Below are 20,793 nucleotides of genomic sequence, written 5' to 3' on the forward strand. Positions count from 1 at the left end.
ATCAAACATTGAGTGGCATGACACATGTGCTTATGCTTCTTGACTTCTGTCCCAGCCTGGTGTCGAAAGTCAAGCACAGTGGTGTTCAGGTGTCTCCCTTGCAGCAGCTCACTGGACAACTGGCCATCTTCTAGTGGGCTTGATCTGTAATTAAGCAAACCAAGCCAAAAGTTTTTCCTCACCTCCGTGGTTTTCTTGAGGATGCATATTACCATTGCACTCCCTTTTCGGCCAGCCCATTGGACGAGGAAACATTGGGCTTGACGTAACATGTTTGAAGTCATACAGCTCGGCAAAAGAGCGAATTGATAACTGGAGAACTGTGAGCCCATTATCTGGGCATACCTTCATCGGGATTATAAATCGAGCAATCTTTGCTCCCAGTTTCTTGATGACACCAGCTGCCATTGCATTGCGGAGCTCCTTGACATCTGGAAAATTCAACATTGCATCGTAAGCGATAAGGTAGTATTTTCCACCATATTGAAATATAGCCACACCCATGTGGTACCAGGCTTGGACTGGAATAGTGCAGATTATCAGTGGCTTCAATGGTTAGTTATAAGCATACTTTCTGCAGGTTGAACAACTCATTGATGCAATATCGGCGTTAATGCTCGGCCAGCACACCAGCTGTCTTGCCCTTGCTCGGTATTTAGCAATGCGAAGATGCCCAGCATGAATGCATTTCAACATCTCGGCCCACATGCTCTTGGGTATTACTACAGTAAAAGCTCGTTAATTCAAACTCGAAGGGGCCAAGAAAATTGTTCGAATTAAGCGGAGTTCGAATTAACAGTAGGGCACCGGAATGAGCGCCATCGTGGCCCACCGTGCTGGCCGAGCCCACATGTTGACTCATTACCATGAGTAAAGAGGGCTAGGCGCTATTGCACGTTTACGGAGGGCGATTCCGATAATTTTTGCAATCGAGCCACAACGGCGAATGAACAGGACTAATCGGTCAGTCATCCGCCGCAAACAAGAACCGGAATGCATTCGTGTGAGTAGCGAGCTTCAAAACATGCTTATTTACATGGAAAAATAATCGGTAATGTGCGTTTGCTTGCGTTTCTTGTGCCACGACTCCACAAGCATCGACTGCAGCTTGCCCAAGAGTTTAGAGCAGGATCCGAATTCTCATCGGCGGAGGAGTATCGTGCAGCGAGATCGAGCGCCGACGCTACTTCACATGCACTAGGGGGTGGCCTTCGTCGGACTCTTCATCGCTTTCAGCCGTGTTCGCCACCCGTGAGCCCTGTGGAGCACATGCAGCCACGATTAGTATATCCTCATCACTCAAGGGCCCAGACGTCTTCACACCGTTGTCAACGTCAACGTAGGCCTCAACGGCGACACCCTCCGACAAAGCCGCTTAGCCACGGTCGAGCACGACGGAGTCATCATCAGACGAAGCCTCTGCTACCTCCGCGCTGCATGCTTCTGGGACGTCACCGAAGCCACACTTGCGGAAACAATATTTGATAGTTTCCGGCTTGATGGTATTCCACGATGATGCCAGCATGGGGACAGCTCCAAGCAAATCGATGTCGTACGACTTGCCACTGTCCAAACAAAGAAGAAGTCTCTCTAGGAGGTGGCACCTGTAAAGTGTTTTTAAGTTCTGAATAACTCCAAGATCCATAGGCTGGAGCACAGAAGTCGTGTTTTTAGGCAAAAATGCCAAGCGGATTGCTGTCAGTCCACTCACGTCACAATCAGCTGTACAGTTGTCCACGAACATGAGAACATTCCTGTTCTGTGAGTGAATTTCCTGTTTAGCTTGCGCAGCCAGTCGGTGAAAATTTCCCGTGTCATCCACGACTTTTTGTTTGCGGTGTAATCAACAGGAAGCGTCTTGATGCCTTTAAAACAGCGAGGCTTCTCTGCCTTGCCAATCACCAGCAAGCGGCACCGTTCTGTGCCCGTCGCATTTGCACACATCATGACGGTGATTCTTTCTTTGCTTCTCTCTCCGCCAGCACAAGTGTCGCCTTTGTAAGTGACGGTCTTGTTGGGAAGCAATTTGAAATACAGCGCCATCTCGTCAGCATTAAATACATCGCTGAGAGCATAATCAGCGAGGAGTTCCTTCAGTTCACTGGAGACCCACTGTTCACACGTTTCCTTGTTGACTTCAGCTGAGCCCCACAAACGTTTCTAAATGTCAGCCCGTGATGCGCCTTGAAACGCGATAGCTAGCCTTCTGATGCGCCGAACTCGCTGATGCCCATTTGGCTGGTAAAGACTGCAGCCTTCGCAGCAATTATGGGTCCGCTTAACGGAATGTTCCGGTTGCGAACTTCTTTTATCCATGCCATTACGGCACCCTCCACTTCGGGATGGGCCGACGTCCATAGCCTTTTGCGAGAGGGCTCCATAACGTCTTTACGAAAGGCAGCACTGATCGATTCCTTGTTCCTGAGATACGTTGACAGCATGCTCTTCTTGATGTCGTACTTTTTGGCTATATCCGTCTTGGGTAGGACATCACGTTCCACCTCACTCAAAATCTCCATTTTCTTCTTGAGGTCCTTTGCCGTGTATTTACCGCGGTTTGCCGGGGCTGTCACAATCGATGAGTCGTCGCTGGCAAAGCGGTGATGCAACGAAAACGGTAAAACTTGGACCACCGCGGCACGAACAAATGCACGACACCGACAACTGCATTGTGCACACAACGTGACCACAGGACAAAAAGAAAAAAGGCTTGTCAAAAGCGTACCCAGCAACCGCGGTGCAGCCAAAACCTGCAACGGCTTGTGCCGGACCGTTGGTGTGATGGAGCCTGGCGGCACCCGGCAGCGAAAACCTGCTACGGCATGCACCGGAGTGCTCGCTGTGACTGTCGAGTGCGCACCTCGTCTCGCGCGCGGGCAGATTTGAAAGATTTTGTTTTTGCGTCTTTAGTAATCTTTCTGTGCATTGTACACAGTATGTGCCAACTTCTGTCTGCGAGGAGCTGTGTGAGCCACGGGCTCCTAGTTCGAATTAACCGTTGTGGGTACTGGCATGTTCGAATTATCGCGGGTTTTCTCCTATTGAAATACATAGGGCCATGCCGGGACCCGAGCGTCAGTTCGAATTAACCGCAAGTTCGAATTAACCAAGTTCGAATTAATGAGGCTTTACTGTACCTTCGTTCCCTTAAACAGTATTCTACTACTACTGTAATTTCAGCAGCCAAAGATTTGAGCGGACCTTCAACCGTGTTCCTGTCTGCAATGTTTTGCTCTATCGCTTGCATATAATTATCGGATGCAGTCTCATACGCAAGTAGTACAGCTGTTCATGCACGAGTGCAGAAGCAGTGCTGACTGCATGAAATCTCATCAGTGCTGACTTCTGCACGATCCAATGACCTTGACAGCATGTCTGACAGCTCCATCTGTTTTCTGGAAACAAATATTAAAGTATAATAATATTTTAGCTGTCTCAAGAAAAATCATTGCAATCTGGGTGGCATATCCCTTATCGCCTTTTTTGATGTCTATCAGCGGCCGGTGGTCGCTCAAGCAAGATGGGGTGACTGTAAAGTGGTCAAGCTTCTCATAGCCATATATGAGAGCCATCGCTTCTTTCTCTATTTGTGGATGTCACTGTTCACACCTTGTCAGTGCTTAGGATGGGTGACTGGCCTCCAACCTGTGCCGTGCCACTGCAGCAGAGCTGAACCGATGCCAGTTGATGATGTGCCTGTCACTTTTCTTTCTTTCTATGGGTCAAAAATAGCTAGTAATGGTGCCTAGGTGTATGTGTCACATATATCTTTCCACTCTCTCTCATGATTGGCTGTCCATTGAAATGTCATTTTGCTTTCAAAGAGAGTGCCACATGCATATGTAGGGTTGAGGATGGCAAAGAAATATACCAAGTAACCTTTGTACTTCCTGTTTGTTTTATGGTTTTGACATGTTCCTTAAGCTTTCGACTAGGTTTTCACAAGGGCTTATTCCTTTGCTGCTGATCATGTTGCCCAAAATGCTATTTCTTTGATGCCAAATTTGCATTTTACCAGGTTAAATGTCAAACCTGCAGTTTCAGCTGCTTTTAGTGTCCGCCTCAGTTCTTCGTCATGCTCTTCTATAATAGAACCCCAAATGAGAACATCATCCACGTACACTCATGCTACAGAGGTATCGTCAAACATCTCACTCAATGCCTTTGTAAATATCTCTAGCGGAAGCGATCCCAAAAGGAGGCTGGACAAAGCAGTACCGACCGGTGTTGCGAATGTGCAGTTTCGATGAATGCTTATCAAGTGGGATCTGGTTGAAGCCTGCATTCATGCCTAGGCAAGAAAAAATTTTGCTCCTGCTAAATTTGCCTTGATGTCTTCCCGACGCGGCATCTGATAGTGCTCTCTTTCTAGGCTGTCGTTAATCCTAGCATCCATGTAAACCCTCATTTTGCTGTCTTTTTTACGGGTGACACCCAGTCAGTTGGTTGGCTAACCTTGCTGATGATCTCTTCTCGCTTCATCCGTAGCTCAGCATGCAATGGCTCTTGCAAGGCAATGGGCACCCTTCAAGCAGCTTGAGCTACGGTCACAGTGTCCTTGTGCAGCAGCATCTTGTATTCGTCTTTTAAGGGCCCAATTCCTTTAAAGAGACCAGGGTACTCTCTAGACCCTTCTTGGGCATCGATTGTCACAGTTTCCACCGTGCACTGCAGTAGACCGAGCTCTTTTCTGGTTTGAAGTCCCGTTATGGCGTGGTGGTTTTTCTTGACTCGGAAGAATTCAGTGAAAATTTTTCGCTAACCAACTTCGACTCACACTGAACACGTGCCGCAGTGTTTGATGACGCCTCCGTATAATCACAGAACGGCATTGCTGGGCTTCAGTGAGCCAGCGCTCAGTGATCAGAGGAGCGACATAGGTACAAGATTTGCCTGGGAGCCAGTGTCAACCTTGAATGTCACCTTCTTTCCACCAACTTTGGCGTTTACACACCAGTCACGACTGCTGCTGAAGCTGCAAATTGCTACGTCCAGTATGTCCAAGTTGCTGTCTTAGTGCTGTACTTTGCCAACATTGGCTTTCGCTCTGCAGCACGACGCGAAGTGGCTGGGTCTGCTGCATGCAAAGCAAGTCTTCCAGTAGGCAGGGCAACATCATGGGGCATGAGTACAGTTGCATCTACTGCACTTGGGAACTTGCCTGGAGGGCTGTTGTAGCTTGACATGTTCTGTACAACTAGACAGATCTGACTTCAAACCCTTTTTGCATTTGATACCAGAATTCATTGTGGCATGTGGATGCTTCTGGCCTTGCTCATGTCCACAGCTTTTTCAGCTGTTAACTTCTTTTCCCTCACCCTTTTTTTGCAGTTTTGTAGAGTTCATGGTTTGGTCGCAACCATATTGTCTGCACTTGTGCCGAAGTTGCAGTGCCTGGCCTGCTTTTCAGGTCCCGAAGAACTTTAAATGGCTCCACCTTATCCTTCACTCATGGGCAAAACACATGGCATTTGTGCACTTCATTCTGTTGCTCGACACAATACTCTTCAAACTTTGCAATGACGATGGCATAGTCTTCTTGGTTGTTCTCTTCGGCAGACGAAAAATTGCTGAACACTTCAATTTTGTCCTTGTCGGCCACTTTGAGGAAGAGCAGTGCTTTTGCTGCTTCTGATGCTGGCATGCTGGTGCTTTACGTTGCTTGCAGAAACAGCTCAAATTTTTGCTTGAACTTCCAACTTCGACTGCTGTCTCCAGTTAGATGCAGAGATTCCAGTGGCCTCAGGCTCTCCATTTCTTGCCTTCAGCAGAAGGTCGGCATCAGTTTTTCCAAGTACTAGGAGCAGCAGCATTGCTCGGTGAACCTGGCTTATCCCACTTCTGACACCATATTTCGTTTAGTAGTGGACCGAAATAACATAACCCAGTGACAAAACAACAGTGAATGCTATTCCTTCTTGGCTGAGTGCATTTAAAGTGCAGCAAAGGAAAAGGGGTTGAGAATGAGGCGATAAAGTCAGGACAAGGGCACAGCAGTATCTTAAGCATACATCTTTCGATATGATATACCTGGAATAGTCATCCAAGCCATCAACAAACAACTTTGCACCTTCCTCAGAAAAATGGACTTATGGAGCGTCTCAACAAAATGATTGCAGACATAATTGCAACGCACATCAAAGCTGAACACAAGGCATGGGATGCCATTCTACCCTACGTCATCTTCGCTTATAACACCGCCATTCAGGAGACAACCAGGTCGACCCAGTTCAGCCTTGGGTTCGACAGGGAGCCCACGACGACGTTGGACACAATGCTGCTGCACATAACCGATAAGGAGAATATAGACATCACTGCCTACCTGCAGCGTGCAGAAGAAGCTTGACGAGTCGCCTGGCTGCACATTAAAGCCCAGCAGCGCACCAATGCCCGACTATACAACTTGCGACGACATGCCGCAGAGTACAGCCCGGGAGATCAAGTGGGGTTTAGATGCCGATATGCTGCCGCAGGCTGAGTTAAAAACTGTCGTGGCGGTACTTCAGCCCATACAAAGTCCATCGTCGCATTGGACAGCTACTACGAGGTCATTCTTGACGGCACGACGACATCGCAGTGCCACCAAGTGCACCCAGAAGTCGTTCATGGGGTGTGCCTGAGGCCTTATTTCGTGCACTAAAGGCCCATAATTTCAATTTCTAGTATTTTTTTTACTTTTCTGTGGTTATTTTGTAAGCATTGAGGCAATGCCTTTTCACGGCGGGAGTAATGCCGCGAATTATTCAGTCATTCATTTATTGTACCCTTAAAGGCCCTTTTGGGACAACACATAAGGGGCGGGGAGAACAGTTGAAATACAATGTGAAGTGAATGCACAATGTTATCACAAATAAATATGCCACACTACAATAAAAACAAAGATGAAATACAGTTGGAAATGCTACGATACATTTCTAAGCAATGCATAGTAATATCATGGTAATGTCAAAGTAACATCATCAATTACATACTTCTAATCAATACATAGGTGAAGGAGGCAGGAGTAACAAGAAAAATGAAATGGTACAAGCCAAAGCGCTGTCAAAGCCATAAGAATCAAATCTTTTATTTGTTCTTTTGCGACAGCCACCGGCATGTGGCCTTATCACTGTGATCCCAGCACATGGATAGTTTCTGTATATTTGTTCATGCTCGCTGTTGCGAGATGCCATTTTGTCAGTTTCTCATCGTGCAAGATGCATTGAGATGTGTCTCGAAGGTTCCGGCCACTTGCATTTCTGAAATGCTCGAGATTGTGCTAGTCATTGTTTGCGGCTTTCTATAGATTTTTCTCACTGCCTTGACATGGAACGTTGATGGGTGCAACAGGCATTTGTTTGTAATATGATGACCAGCGAGCACGTTTGTTATCGCCACCGCCAATTCTCTTTTGAGGGCACAAGTCAGCCCAATAAAGTATTCTAGGGAAGTCAAGCTTCCTCATTTGTTGACGACGTCACCACTACGTGGAAATATTGTTACGAAGCAGATCGGCAGTGGCATGAGGGGAGTCCTCATGCAGGCCAGCCATTGAATCATCCTTCACCCTGTCGCCATGTCGTGGCGTCGTCTTGTCACCACATAACATTTTGGTTACATCGTTCCCATCCTCACCTTGGAGTGTCGAACCATCCGTACACTGAGACCATCGGCTGAGAGCTTGGAGATATTACCCCGCAGCTTTGCCCCAGACCTTTCTGCCCAGACCCAACCAGCCGCAACTACCGCTGCCATGCTTCCAGCCCAGATCTGAAGACAAGGTGCACAGATGAACCAGCCAGAGCAGAGACCAGAGTAATGATCCCAAGGAACTGGAGGAAAGTTAACGACATGAACACACAACCTGTGCCCAGCCGCCCGACACGGCCTTAAGCCATCGGTCCCGTAGATGCTTTGGTGGCGGATGGTTGAAGAGTTCCAGGGGAGGCAGATCACCCAAGCGTCATCAGTCATCTTCATCATGGTGGCAAGCAATTATTCTCTTCTATCTTTTCTTCAACATCCTCGCTGACCGTCACGTCACCACTGACTTCAACGTACCAATTGGGGTGATTGCTCAGTAAGCCCAGCAAGTGTTACGAAAAGATCGGCAGTGGTGCGAGTGGAGCCCTCTCGCTAGGCCAGCCATTAAATCATCCCTCACCCTGCCGCCATGTTGTGTCATCTTGCTTGTTGCCACGTAAAAAGTATTTTCGAGTGTGCAGAACACCCTTGTTAACTACGGGGGCACATCCCATTAACTGGACTGGCACCAGTTGCTCTGAACATTACATTTCAACAGCACGTTTATGTCTGTAAAGCCAATATCATATATATATATATATATATATATATATATCATATACAGTCAAACCTCGTTATAACGAAGTCTCATTTTGTGTGAAAATTCGTTTGCTATATCCGATATTCATCGTAAAAGTACACACAAATTCCTACAAAAAAAAAATTCTGTTCATAAACCCAAGTAAAGGCTACCCTAAAATGGAAAGCACACAGCTGGAAAAAAAAGCATTTTTTTTTTCTTTAAAGCGTGGTATAAGCACGCGAAACCTTACCTTTCATTTTGCACTGCCAAACAAAAATGAGCACACAAATCGAGATTTAGGCCACGCAGAACTGATTTATTTAAAAAACGACGTAATCTTCATTTGGCGGCACTTCACACTATTCGATAGAATAAATTTCTCAACGAAATCGACACTGTGCAGCGCTTTCCCAATGTCAGCTGATTTGGCCACAGGTAGGTTCTCAAGGTACCTTCTCAATTTCCTCGCCATATTGGCGGCCTCGGTGCTGCTGAGAGCTCGCTCTTCGCCTTCTTCTTCACTCTCATCGCTGCTCGTAGCATCATCTGTAGGAAGCATCTGATCGACAATTTCTTGGTCAATTCGGGCGCCACAGCCAAGTTGTCATCGGCAGCAATAAAGTCCTCGAACGTAACATTCGGAACCGCCAGTTGACGCCATGTCGTCTCGTCGAAATTGTCCGCTTCACCTTCAGAATCGTGGGCGTCGTTGGGCTCAGTCTCGCTAGTGGATGGGGCTAGGCCAGCATCAACAAAGCAATTTCTTATTGTCGACTGTGCCACTTCGTTCCATGCACCGTACAGCATGTCCAGCGTAGTTTTGAGGTTTATGGCCGTTGATATGCCCCTGTCTATGTCAAATACGAGCTGCGTAATCAATCGCTTTCGGTAGCAGCATTTAAGTGAGTGAATGATGCCCCTGTCTAATGGCTGCAGCACTGAGGTTGAGTTTGGCAGCAAAAAAACTAGGCGGACCGCTTCAAGTGGTGCAGACACCTTATGGGCAGAGCAGTTGTCCAATATAAGGAGCACTTTCCTGCGCTGCTCTGCCATGTCTTTGTCGAAGGCCTTCAGCCATGTTTCAAAGAGTGACGATGTCATCCACGCCTTTTTGTTCAAGCGATAGTCCGCTTAGACATTCCGGGCATTGCGCAGGCACCTGGGGCGAGCAGATTTACCAATAACAGTTAGCCGCCTTTTATCTGACCCATCCATGTTGACACAAACAACAATGGTGACGCGGTCTTTGCTTTTCTTGCCTCCTCGGCACAGTTCGTTCTTCGCAACGAGTGACCTTTCCGGGAGCAGCTTAAAAAAAAGCGCAGTCTCGTCCACGTTGTAGACATCGCGCATCTTGTAGCCATCCAGCTGCATGCGGAAGCTTTCTGCCCACTTCTCGCAGTTCTCTACATCGACGGCTGCTTCTTCGCCCGACAAGGTGTGGCAAACAATCTGGTGGCGGTCTTTAAATTGCTGCAGCCAGCCACTGCTTGCATAGAAGTCATCGTGGCCTAAGACGCAAGCGAGACTTCTTGCCTTCATTTGAAGCACGGCACCAGACACAGGCAGGTTGCGCGCTCTAACGTCCTTGAACCACGCGAACAAGGCATCTTCAACATCCTGGTGGTGACAATACCTGACGCGCTTCCTGTCGTTCTTCACGGCGCCTGCAGAGTGCACATTTTCTATCTTCTGCCTTGAGCCCAGTATGGTTGACAAAGTGCTAGGCGCAACGCCAAAGTCTGCGGCAATCTCTTTCTTCTTGTGCCCGCTGTCGACCGCCCTAAATATTTTTATCTTTGTTTCAAGAGAAACTGCTTTGCGTTTCGGCACCGCCATGCTGCAAGACGACGGCACGACCTCGAGGAAAGTGAGCAAACACGCGGGTCGGCAAAAAGTAGGGGCAGGGGCACGCGGGCGGTGGTTCAATCACGTGCAGGTCACATGCCAGGCAGCCGTTGATGCTAGATTCACTCGCGGTCCCTAGATGGCGTGGCGTGCAAAAGCGCGGGGGATTCAAACACATTTTAGGTGGAGGCGACGCAGATGGTGGTTCGATCACGTGCCGGTCACATGCCAGGCAGCCGTTGATGCTAGATTCATTCGCGGTCCGTAGATGGCGTGGCGTGCGAAAGCGCGAGTGATTCAAACACATTTTAGGTGGAGGCGATTGATAAAACCGAAATTTGGCGTTTTGAAATTTTTTTTTTTGCTTCTTTGCGGATTTTGAGTCGTGTGAATACGAAATATGCTTCGTTATAACCGATTTAGTGTCAGATGTTCAGTTTTTCATTTCGTTACACAGATAGAACTCCCATAGAAATAAAGCACAGCCAACCAAACTTTGCTTTTACTTCGTTATATCCGATAATTCGCTGTATCCGTGTTTGTTATAACGAGGTTCGACTGTATATATAAACTCAAGGCCAAAAATTGTGTGAGAACCCCAAACAAATGCAGTGACCTGTAAGCCCGTCTTCACTGTGCTTTAAGTTCCGCTGCCCCATGGGCATATTCCTGGGCTCTTCAGGGGTTAGTATACTATGACCGCAGAGAAATCTTTTTTGCACATCGTAAACCCTTGTCAAGGTTGCCTAATAAGGAAGTCATATGAAAACAAATTGCACACCCCCTGCTTGACTGTACAGAACGTCATTCTTATGCACCTTCGAGTTCTTCGTTTCACAGCATTTATAGAACTCTAATTATTTCGAGAATACAACAAAAGAGCAAACTAAGTTGAAATAAAAAGCATATGAGATATGGTCGCCGACTTCCAAAACATATTTCTTTTCGAGTCATACTTCTTCGTTGTCCATTGTCTGCATCAGAGAGTGTGTTGTCAACGAGCTTTTTAACCTTAATTTCGCTTTAAGGAAAGAAGTGAAGCAAGAGATATTTGTCAAGCCATGCTGAAGACAGCACACTGCAACATGCCGCAGATGCGGCACAAGAGCTGTGTGCGAGCGGGGAAGAAAGGAATGCAGCTGTGCAAGGAGAACGATTATAGTGGGTGTTCCCAGTTTGTTTTCCTGCCTTATATTGCGATCCTCGTCAGGAGCAGTAGCACCGTCGTGTGCTTTTCCATTGCCACTTGTGACATTTAAAACTTGCAGGTTCTGGTGGTCATCAGAGCATCGTCCATAAGTACCCTCCTGCTCTCCCTTACATTCCGGCTGGAGCTACCCTCAGTACTGCATATGGCACGGTGCAGACTCCGTTTATGACATCTATAGGTAAGTGAATGAGCACTGGTAAAGCATGGGCTACATTAGAAATAAAAATGCACACCTTCTTATTTTGTCCAAAGTATCTGGAGCAGCAATCATTCAAACAAATTATTCAACCTAGTTTTGTGAAATAAAAAATATCTGCAACACATATTAACAGCTAGAGTTAGAGGACTCTGTTTAAAATCTGACGCCGTCATTGTCAGTCTCGTGAATGCATGCCTCTGGGAGGTGGTGATTTGCAGCTGTCAGGACCGGGTGCAGATTGGTCATCGAACTTGTGTGACGCAATTAGACCTCATGGCATGGCTGCCTTGTCAGGAGGTGTTAACTCTGGCAGCTTCATTGAGGTTTCAGGGAGAAAGAAATGGAGCCCTTCCCTGGAGGCTTGCATACCGAGTAAGAAATTGTACCCTACAGGCCACACAGGCACATTCGAATAACTGGGTAAATAAGGCTTAATGTCTGTGTTGATGGGTATTTCCCGAATTGCGCTAGCTTACGACTGTAATCAAAAGAGTATGTGAAAGATGTAATTAGCACGAATTTAAGGATTAGTTAAGAGAGTTGCAATATGCATTTACGTGGAATTCCAAGGATCCTCATGGGGACTGGCAAATGGGAGCCCTTGATACTGTCGCATGATGCCCTTAAAGGCAGAGCATAAGTATCTATCAATTTTTTTTTTATTTGAAAATGAATTTACAGCCATACCTTCTCTAGTGTTTCAAAGAAAGTCGAAGAGATGTACCTGCACAATTAACGTATGAACAGAGTTTCGCAAACTTTTAACAGTAAGTGATGCGGGATATTTGAAAACAGGTCTGATAAATTTATTAGTGTGCCAGCAAATAAAGTCTGGTGATGAACTTTCTACCCAGCACAGTTTGCTGTTCTTTTATAATCAGAAGTTTATGGCGAGTAATTGATAAATGGCTCACCGACTTCTGAATTTCTGATAACGTGACTACTTCCGGCAGCAGGCACCGTTAATAAAAAGACGCACAAAAGAAATGCATATTTGCACAAGCATTGGAGTGAGGCCAATGTTTCTCGAGACATCTTTGTTACAAATTGCGTCGAGAAGAGGTACAAGAGCTTTTTCATCGCCACCTGCATCATTTAAAATATGCAGGCTTTGGTCACAGTCAGAGCGTCGCTGCCACGTATGCACCTGCATTTCCCTACGTTTCGACTGCAGACAACCTCGGTGCTGCTTATGGCGGGATCCGCCACCCATTTGTGATGCCTATGGGTAAGCAGGGAGTGCACTACATGAATGAAAGGATCACATTCATTTTGCTGCGGGAAAAGTATTGTCAGAGTATGGGCAATGGGCACAATATTGTAATGGCTGTAAAAGTTGCTGCAACGCATGGTTTTATGAAAATGTGTTTATGAGCTGTACCTACATAGAAGTGGATTCTGTGCAGTCGTTGCACCTGTTAAGTCCAGAAGCATGCACACATAGTGAGTGTTTCAATCATTCAAAAAAGTTTTACTAAAATATAAAAGTGTAGTTGATGGCAGATATTAGCAGGAGAGATGCATATTTACCAGTAAGAAAAGCTAGTTGCTGACTTTATAACCAGTGATGGTAGGCTTCCAACTCTCATTAGAAGTTTGGTGTGGGTCCCTAGCATAGGCCTTATCAGCTTCTAAATTTTAGAAACATGATTGCACCAGCCGCAAGGATATTTATTTACTGATGGCGTGATCAAACACAACCTGATAATGTAAAAACCTGCATTTATGTATAGGTATTGTGCTAATCAATATTTTTTACATATTCTTAGTATTGCAGATTGCGTAAAATTGAAGCACAAGCACTTTTTTATTGCTGCCTGTGACGTTTATTTGAAACCTGCAGGCTCAGGTCACCCTATAACTATTGCTACATTATCTCCTGGTCTCTTCTACGTTTCAGCAGGAACACCAGGCACTATGTATGGCACTGCTGGCAGCCCGCTATTGATGCCTCTCGGTAAGCGAATGGGCAGCGACAAAACATGAAGTGCATTTACACATGTACAAAATGGCCCACCCATTTAAAGCAGACAAAATATGTTCATAGACATAATGCAAAAAATGTTTTGTACTGTTTTGGGAACAAAAAAAATGGTCGCTACAACCCATATTGATATAGTATTTTATTTATTTGAAAACGTACGAGTCGCCCCATTTGGCATTAGAGTAGGGGGGTACGCAAAGGGAAGGCAAAAGCATTGTGAACAGATAGATGTACAGTACATTCATACAAAAGACCCAGCAACAATTCAGCTAAGAACAGTAACAAACACTTGGGAAATGCTGCTCAAGGCATGAAAGGGCTAAAATACATATATAGCGAAAAAGTAGCATGCAAAAGCTCTTTGTTGATAAGGAGAGCAGTCAATACCTTATGGCCCCGCCGGGGTGGCGCAGTGGTTACAGTACTCGACTATGCCCAAGGACAGGGGATCGAATCCTGGCCTCGGCGGCTGCGTTTCGATGAAGGCAAAACGGAGTGGCATCCGTGTGCTGTGCAATGTCAGTGCACATTAAAGAACCACAGGTGGTCAAAATTTCCGGAGTCCTCCACTACGGCGTCTCTCATAGCCTTAGTCGCTTTGGGACGTTAAACCCCACAAACCAACCAAACCAATAGCTTATGGTGCATGGCACAGTGATGCATCAGTTAGTCCCTGTAAATGTGTTTTAGGAGCGGTTAAAGTACATATATAGCGAAAAAGTAGCATGCAAAAGCTCTGTTGATAAGAAGAGCACTCAATAGCTTATGGTGCATGGTACAGCAAGGCATCAGTTAGTCCACGTAAATGTGTTTTAGGAGCGGTTAAAATATATAGTGAAAAAGTAGTATTCAAAAGCTCTGTTGATAAGGAGAGCAGTCAATAACTTATGGTGCATGGCACATTGATGCATCAATTAGTCCCCGTAAAGGTGTTTTAGGAGCGGTTAAAATACATATATAGCAAAAAAGTAGCATGCGAAAGCTCTCTGTTAATAAGGAGAGCAGTCAATAGCTTATGGTGCATGGCACAGTGATGCATCAGTTAGTCCCCGTAAATGTGTTAAAGGAGCAGTTAAAATACATATATAGCAAAAAAGTAGCATGCGAAAGCTCTCTGTTGATAAGGAGAGCAGTCAATAGCTTATGGTGCATGGCACAGTGATGCATCAGTTAGCGTAAGAAAATATAATGCTCTAAAATGAGTTTGAACAAACTACCATATTTTCTGGGTTATAAGACGCACCTTTGTATATGATGCACCTCAATTTATTCAGGTTAGGGCAATAAGGCATGCGTACTCAACCATCGCATTCTATGTGCCTGAGAGAAAATTTATGTGCACGTGTGAATGATAGCAAAAAAACACGAACAGATTCAACAGTTTTGTGCGAAAGAACTCTCGCTCAGTGAGAGCAGAAACACTTTATTATTGCTCGAAGCCTTGAAAGGCTTCATCTAGGTATGTCTTTAAAGGAACCAAGATGCGCTATAAAAAGACAGCCACAGGAAAAAGCCAAGGAGACAGAGCGCAAACTATCAACTGAGTTTATTTGTGTGAAAGTGCCTTATATAGTCAGAATCACAGCAAAAGAACAAGGGGAATGAGAGAGGGGGGTACAGCCAATCAACTCCTGGTCAACAACAGGTGCGCAGAAAATGGTTTTCCTTGTTATACAGTTTGACAGAAGTGTCGCTTACACATTTATCACCGTTTTCTTTTATGTGATAAGCCTCCAAAAGCTCCTGCGCTGTTTTATTTTTACTTCTTCCTAGAATCTTAATCTTTTTAAGCAAAGGCTCGCATCCACTGCAAGCAAGGCAATGAGCAGGCAAGTTTGCTCCTTCTTCATTCCGAATGGATCGGGCATGTTCCCCTGCGCGTTCATTCACGCATCGGCCTGTCTGGCCCACGTAGGCGCCTCCACACTTGAGTGGGATTTCATATACCACTCCAGTGGCACATTTTACATACTTTTCGGCATGTTTTATGTCGCATCCACTGCCTCTAGCTCCTTGGTTCCCGGTTCTCGGGCACAAGGCTGCGAGTTTCCGTGGGGCAGAAAAAACAACAGGGACGCCATGCCTCTTGGCCACTTCGTCGGAGGCTTTGTCGTACTATGTGATAAAGATTTCAACGAGAAGGCGGGCCAAGCTATCGCAAAGAACTTCGTCCAGGTGAAACCCAGTGCTACAAGGATCAAGACCAGTGCTGCTGCTTTGTGTAGTGACCTTGATCTGTCCAGACTCGCAAGCTCAATAACTGCATGTAAAACAAAAGCGCTGTCTGTATTCTTCACTGCAAAAACGCACAAGATGTCTATGCCTTTTAGAACAATTGTTAGCGAGAAGGGATCATGGCAGTTCTTAATAAGCCAGTATTTACTGAAGCACCTTAATGCTTTACAAATTGAAGACCCTTTTTTTACAAAGAACTCGACTGATGTTGTAACCTTCTTCAACTCCAATGACCATATCGGCTACGCCTTTTCAGTAGATGTCGAAGATTTGTTTTATTCATTGCCGCATCAAGGGTTGTTTGTCGCTGTCCGAGATTGCATTGAAAGAAGTGGGTTAATAGGCTTCCAAAACTGCTGGTGTATCAGCTGATAGCTTCATGTCATTGCTCGAATTTTATTTGCAAGCCACCTTCATATCTTTTAAAGACAACTTTTACATTCAGAAACAAGGAATTTGTATAGGTTCTTGCGTCGCCCCTGTTCTTAGTAACATATTTTTAGCCGCCATTGACCGTTCCCTAAACGACGAGTTTACTAGTCTGGGGGTTTGTAAGTGTTTTAGATATGTGGACGATTTTTTTATTGTTTTATCCAAACAAATAACCTTGACCCACACTAATTCAGTGAGTAGGATTTTAACTGCCTTTAGACAGTATGGGTGAGGTTTGACCTTTACGCATGAACTTCCTTTTTATGGGTCACTGCAATTTTTAGATATTAACCTTAACCTCGGCGCACAACACGCCTGCTGGTACTACGCACCACGAGCAAAGAAAGAGTTACTTCCATTTGATTCCGCGCATTCGAAGGTAGTCAAAAGAGCAATTGCAAGCTCGTGTCTGGAATCCGCACTTACCAAGTCATGCCCGCATGCAATGCATATAAGTTTTAATAATCAAATTGAAAGGCTGCTTTCAGCCGGCTTCCTCTGCGACGTCATATCAGCCGTGGCCGAGAATCTTCTCAGGAAGATAAAAAGAAGTCGAAGAAGTGTGGATGAGCCGCTTCCAAAAAAGAATATCGTGGTGGTGCCATATATTCACAAAGTGGCGCACAATCTAAAAAAAGAGGCCAAGAGGCATGGCGTCCCTGTTGTTTTTTCTGCCCCACGAAAACTCGCAGCCTTGTGCCCGAGAACCGGGAACCAAGGAGCTAGAGGCAGTGGATGCGACATAAAACATGCCGAAAAGTATGTAAAATGTGCCACTGGAGTGGTATATGAAATCCCACTCAAGTGTGGAGGCACCTACGTGGGCCAGACAGGCCGATGCGTGAATGAACGCGCAGGGGAACATGCCCGATCCATTCGGAATGAAGAAGGAGCAAACTTGTCTGCTCATTGCCTTGCTTGCAGTGGATGCGAGCCTTTGCTTAAAAAGATTAAGATTCTAGGAAGAAGTAAAAATAAAACAGCGCGGGAGCTTTTGGAGGCCTATCACATAAAAGAAAACGGTGATAAATGTGTAAACGACACTTCTGTCAAACTGTATAACAAGGAAAACCATTTTCTGCGCACCTGTTGTTGACCAGGAGTTGATTGGCTGTACCCCCCTCTCTCATTCCCCTTGTTCTTTTGCTGTGATTCTGACTATATAAGGCACTTTCACACAAATAAACTCAGTTGATAGTTTGCGCTCTGTCTGTCTCCTTGGCTTTTTCCTGTGGCTGTCTTTTTATAGCGCATCTTGGTTCCTTTAAAGCAATGCACCAACTCGCCCAACAAGAAGTTCTTCTAAACTATCTAGGTATGTGTTCGCCGATTTCTCGTGACAGCGGTCTGGCGTCCTCTGCGAGGAGCATGGACGTTGCCACCTTTTGGCATTTTGCCAGTGAGATGACTGTACAATTCTAGACACTATAACGACTGTAAATATTATAAATGCAGGCACTGCTACTGTTACTGTTTCACGATAAAGTTTGGCTATGAACATTGCCCGAAATAAAAAAAAAACACACACAAGTCGCACAATTGTATAGGATGCACTGCTGAAAATTAAAAAAAAATGCGTCTTATACATCAGAAAATACGGTATGTGTTGTTCCTGGCCCACATGTGTACAAGGAGTAAGGCTGGGGTGATAAGGGGGAGGGTCTTAGAGGGAATTCGCAGAAAGCACGAAAGCCCATGGAACCCAGTTTAAGAGCTGGTATACCATACTTGCAAATAGCATTAACACGAGGTACAAGTGCTTTTTTTTTGCTACTGTGACATTTCAAACACACAGGTTCAGGTGACCCTCATAGCGTCACCCCTCCAACTTCTGCACCCATTCTTCCTTACTTGCCAGTTCGATCTCCCTTCGGCACTACACAAGACACGATCCAGAGCCCATTCGTGGCACCCACTGGTAAGCAAATGTGTAGTAATGAGGGATGCATTTCAAGGATTTGTATTTCTGAAAAATAGGAGATGTATTTAAACACTAGCAGCCTCGTGCTAGGGTGCATGACTGGTAGTGCTATTAAACAGTCGCATTGAAAATGTGGGTCTAATTGCTATTGGCGATCCTCAGGTAACTTAGTTTGGTTTATGGTGTAAGGTCTGCGAGCGACTCAGGCTGTGAGACGCCGAAGTCGAGGACTCAAGCAATTGTTTTTACCCGGGATTCTTTATCATGCACTGACATTGCACAACACACAGCTTGCGTTTTGCCTCCATCAAAAAGCGGCTGTCATGACCAGGGAACTAAGGTTGTTTCTTTTCGAAGAAAATATTTAAAAATGAGCGTTATTCTGCTGTGCTTGCTTCAAAATAGACAAAAGGTTGCATTCTGTGCAAGCAATGCATCACTCAAATGCAGTTGTACACTAAGTATCTTGCCATCCAAAGATCTTTTTGTATAAAAATTGTTCGCAAATAATATGTTACAATTAACAGACAACTCTGGTGATTTTTATTTACTAGCAGGTCGAAACCAAACTTCGAGAGCATATTCTTCAGGGTTTTCCAATCCCCCACACGAAAGTGCTCCCCTAAACTCTGCATGAATATTTTACGATCGAATTTCTAAGATGCGTGCCCCAAGATGCGTGCCCCTTGCTTTCAGCTTGATGCAATGTATATGTCAAAAGGAACTTCTGTAGTTTGCCACGAACACCTCAACAATAACAGCAAGGCGGGGCCTAGCATAATTCTAGTGATAAGAATCTGCATCATTAATAAATAAAGGCTGTTTGCCAAACACCAACAACCAACAAGGTTGCATGTGCTGAAATTTGCGAGTACATTCAGGAAGCTTTTGTCTTGCCAAGGCTGCATTCAAGCAGCTGAAAGCAGGTTCGGTATGAATGCTGTTCAACTTCTACCACCTATCAAAGCCATCAGCTGAACGAGGTGCAGCTGTTTCGATAGCGAGCTGCAATAAACACCAAAAAACAAGGCTTTAAAGTCAGTTTAGTAGCTAGTAGTTATTTAGCTGGAAGTCCCATGCCCATATCAGCACAAGCTAGCATTGAAAAAATGCTGGTTGGTGTTGTGCCATCGTGCGGCATCTGTTCTGAAAAACTTAGTTCTGCAACCATGCATAATAAATTTATTACCATTCTTATGTATTATCAGTGCTTTTCTGCTTTGTTTTGCCTGTAACTACATACAAAATATTGGCAGCGACTGAATAAAAATCAGACAGAGACAAATCTCAAAAGTTTGAGGACAGGGGCAGTTACAGAAGCCGAGGTTCTTTCTGTCTGTATTCTTTGGCATTTGATTTCATTTTTTATCTATACTTCTGTCATATAATTTACCCCAAAATATCTGAACTCATGGCTGGAAGCTATTGTGGAGTTCGGAAACAAATTCATGTAGGCATAAGAAACAGCTTTTCATTGAAATGAAAGTACAGTATGCCAATGAAAAGCCAAAACATAACACTGTAGCTACTGTTTTTGGTGTTTGACATCCCAAAGTAACACAGCCTATGAGAGATGCTCTAGTGGAGGGCTTGAGATATTTCGACCACCTGGGTTTCTTTAAAGGACAACACCAGTGATTCTAGATGCTCACAGACATCAACGAAATTTGCATCAGACATTCTTCTCTATGTCAACATTATTGGTTCCAAAAAGCACATTTAGGACGCTGCCCCACAAAGTAATTTTAAAGATAGTGCTTGGGGCCAGCGAGTTGCACAGCCAGACAGGACATTTTTAGGGCCAGCACTGTGCTTTATGATGTCATAGTTGTCCAGAGGTTTTCGAGCAGTCGACGGGCAGATGACGATGACAATGCAACGGTCCTACTGAGCTTGAGTTATACGGTGTGGCATCGCCTGTATGATTCTATGAGGTGCTACTGGCACAGGGCAGGGTGACTGCGGCACTACTCGGAAACAGCCTGGCACAATACAGGCACGGCCGACAGCTTGTTTGCAAACAGCATAGATATTGGAATCAGTCTTTTAGTTTCAGCTCACACTTCAATGCATTCCTTTGCAGTGATGAGTGGTAGCTAGTGTGGTGTTGGCTGCATGAGTTATCCTGCAAAAAACAACACTAATTTACCACCGATTTCCCAGGAAAAAGGAGCTTTGCAACAAATTGAATTGTGCGATATGCGGAGCCCCCTGTGCACCTGAGAATGTATGTGCTCAGAGCATTTCACACGAGTCTGCTACCAACACAGGATGGTTCTGATAGAAGGTTTTGGTCTTGTGAGTACTAGGCAGGGGTTGAAATCAAATGCTCTGTTGACAGTGTCCGCACATGATATAACCACCTGCCGCAGTCTGCCAGTATTGGCACGTCAAATTGTTTTTAAGCCACCGTCTAAAAAAAAGCATGCTAAAATAGGTTGATCTCTTTGATAATTTGGGACTGGAAAAACAAATGTAAAAAGAACACTTACTGTGGGTTGCTGATCTGCAGCGAGATTCTGGGGATAACTGTGATACAAGTGAATTTCTGCTCGCAGCCCCCAGCTCTGTGTGTAGGTCAGTTCATCTGAACTTGTACTCTAGCTCTGCTGCTAAGGCATCGCCAAGATGACATCTTTCTTTTACTCTGAGACAGGTT

General features: G+C 45.3%; 1 protein-coding gene across 1 annotated transcript in view; it reads left to right on the forward strand.

Annotated features, from left to right (window-relative positions):
* Window positions 1–20,793, forward strand: part of LOC146184020 (uncharacterized) — a 135,163-nt gene that overhangs the window by 85,260 nt on the left and 29,110 nt on the right. Inside the window, exons 9-11 of the mRNA XM_084608786.1 lie at window positions 11,422–11,541; window positions 12,671–12,790; window positions 13,463–13,519. Coding sequence (XP_084464912.1) covers window positions 11,422–11,541; window positions 12,671–12,790; window positions 13,463–13,519 — 297 coding nt within the window. The remainder of the gene's footprint in view (window positions 1–11,421; window positions 11,542–12,670; window positions 12,791–13,462; window positions 13,520–20,793) is intronic.

Source organism: Amblyomma maculatum, chromosome 7, assembly GCF_055883805.1.
Source record: "Amblyomma maculatum isolate TAMU_Amacu chromosome 7, ASM5588380v1, whole genome shotgun sequence".
Lineage (NCBI taxonomy): Eukaryota > Metazoa > Arthropoda > Arachnida > Ixodida > Ixodidae > Amblyomma > Amblyomma maculatum.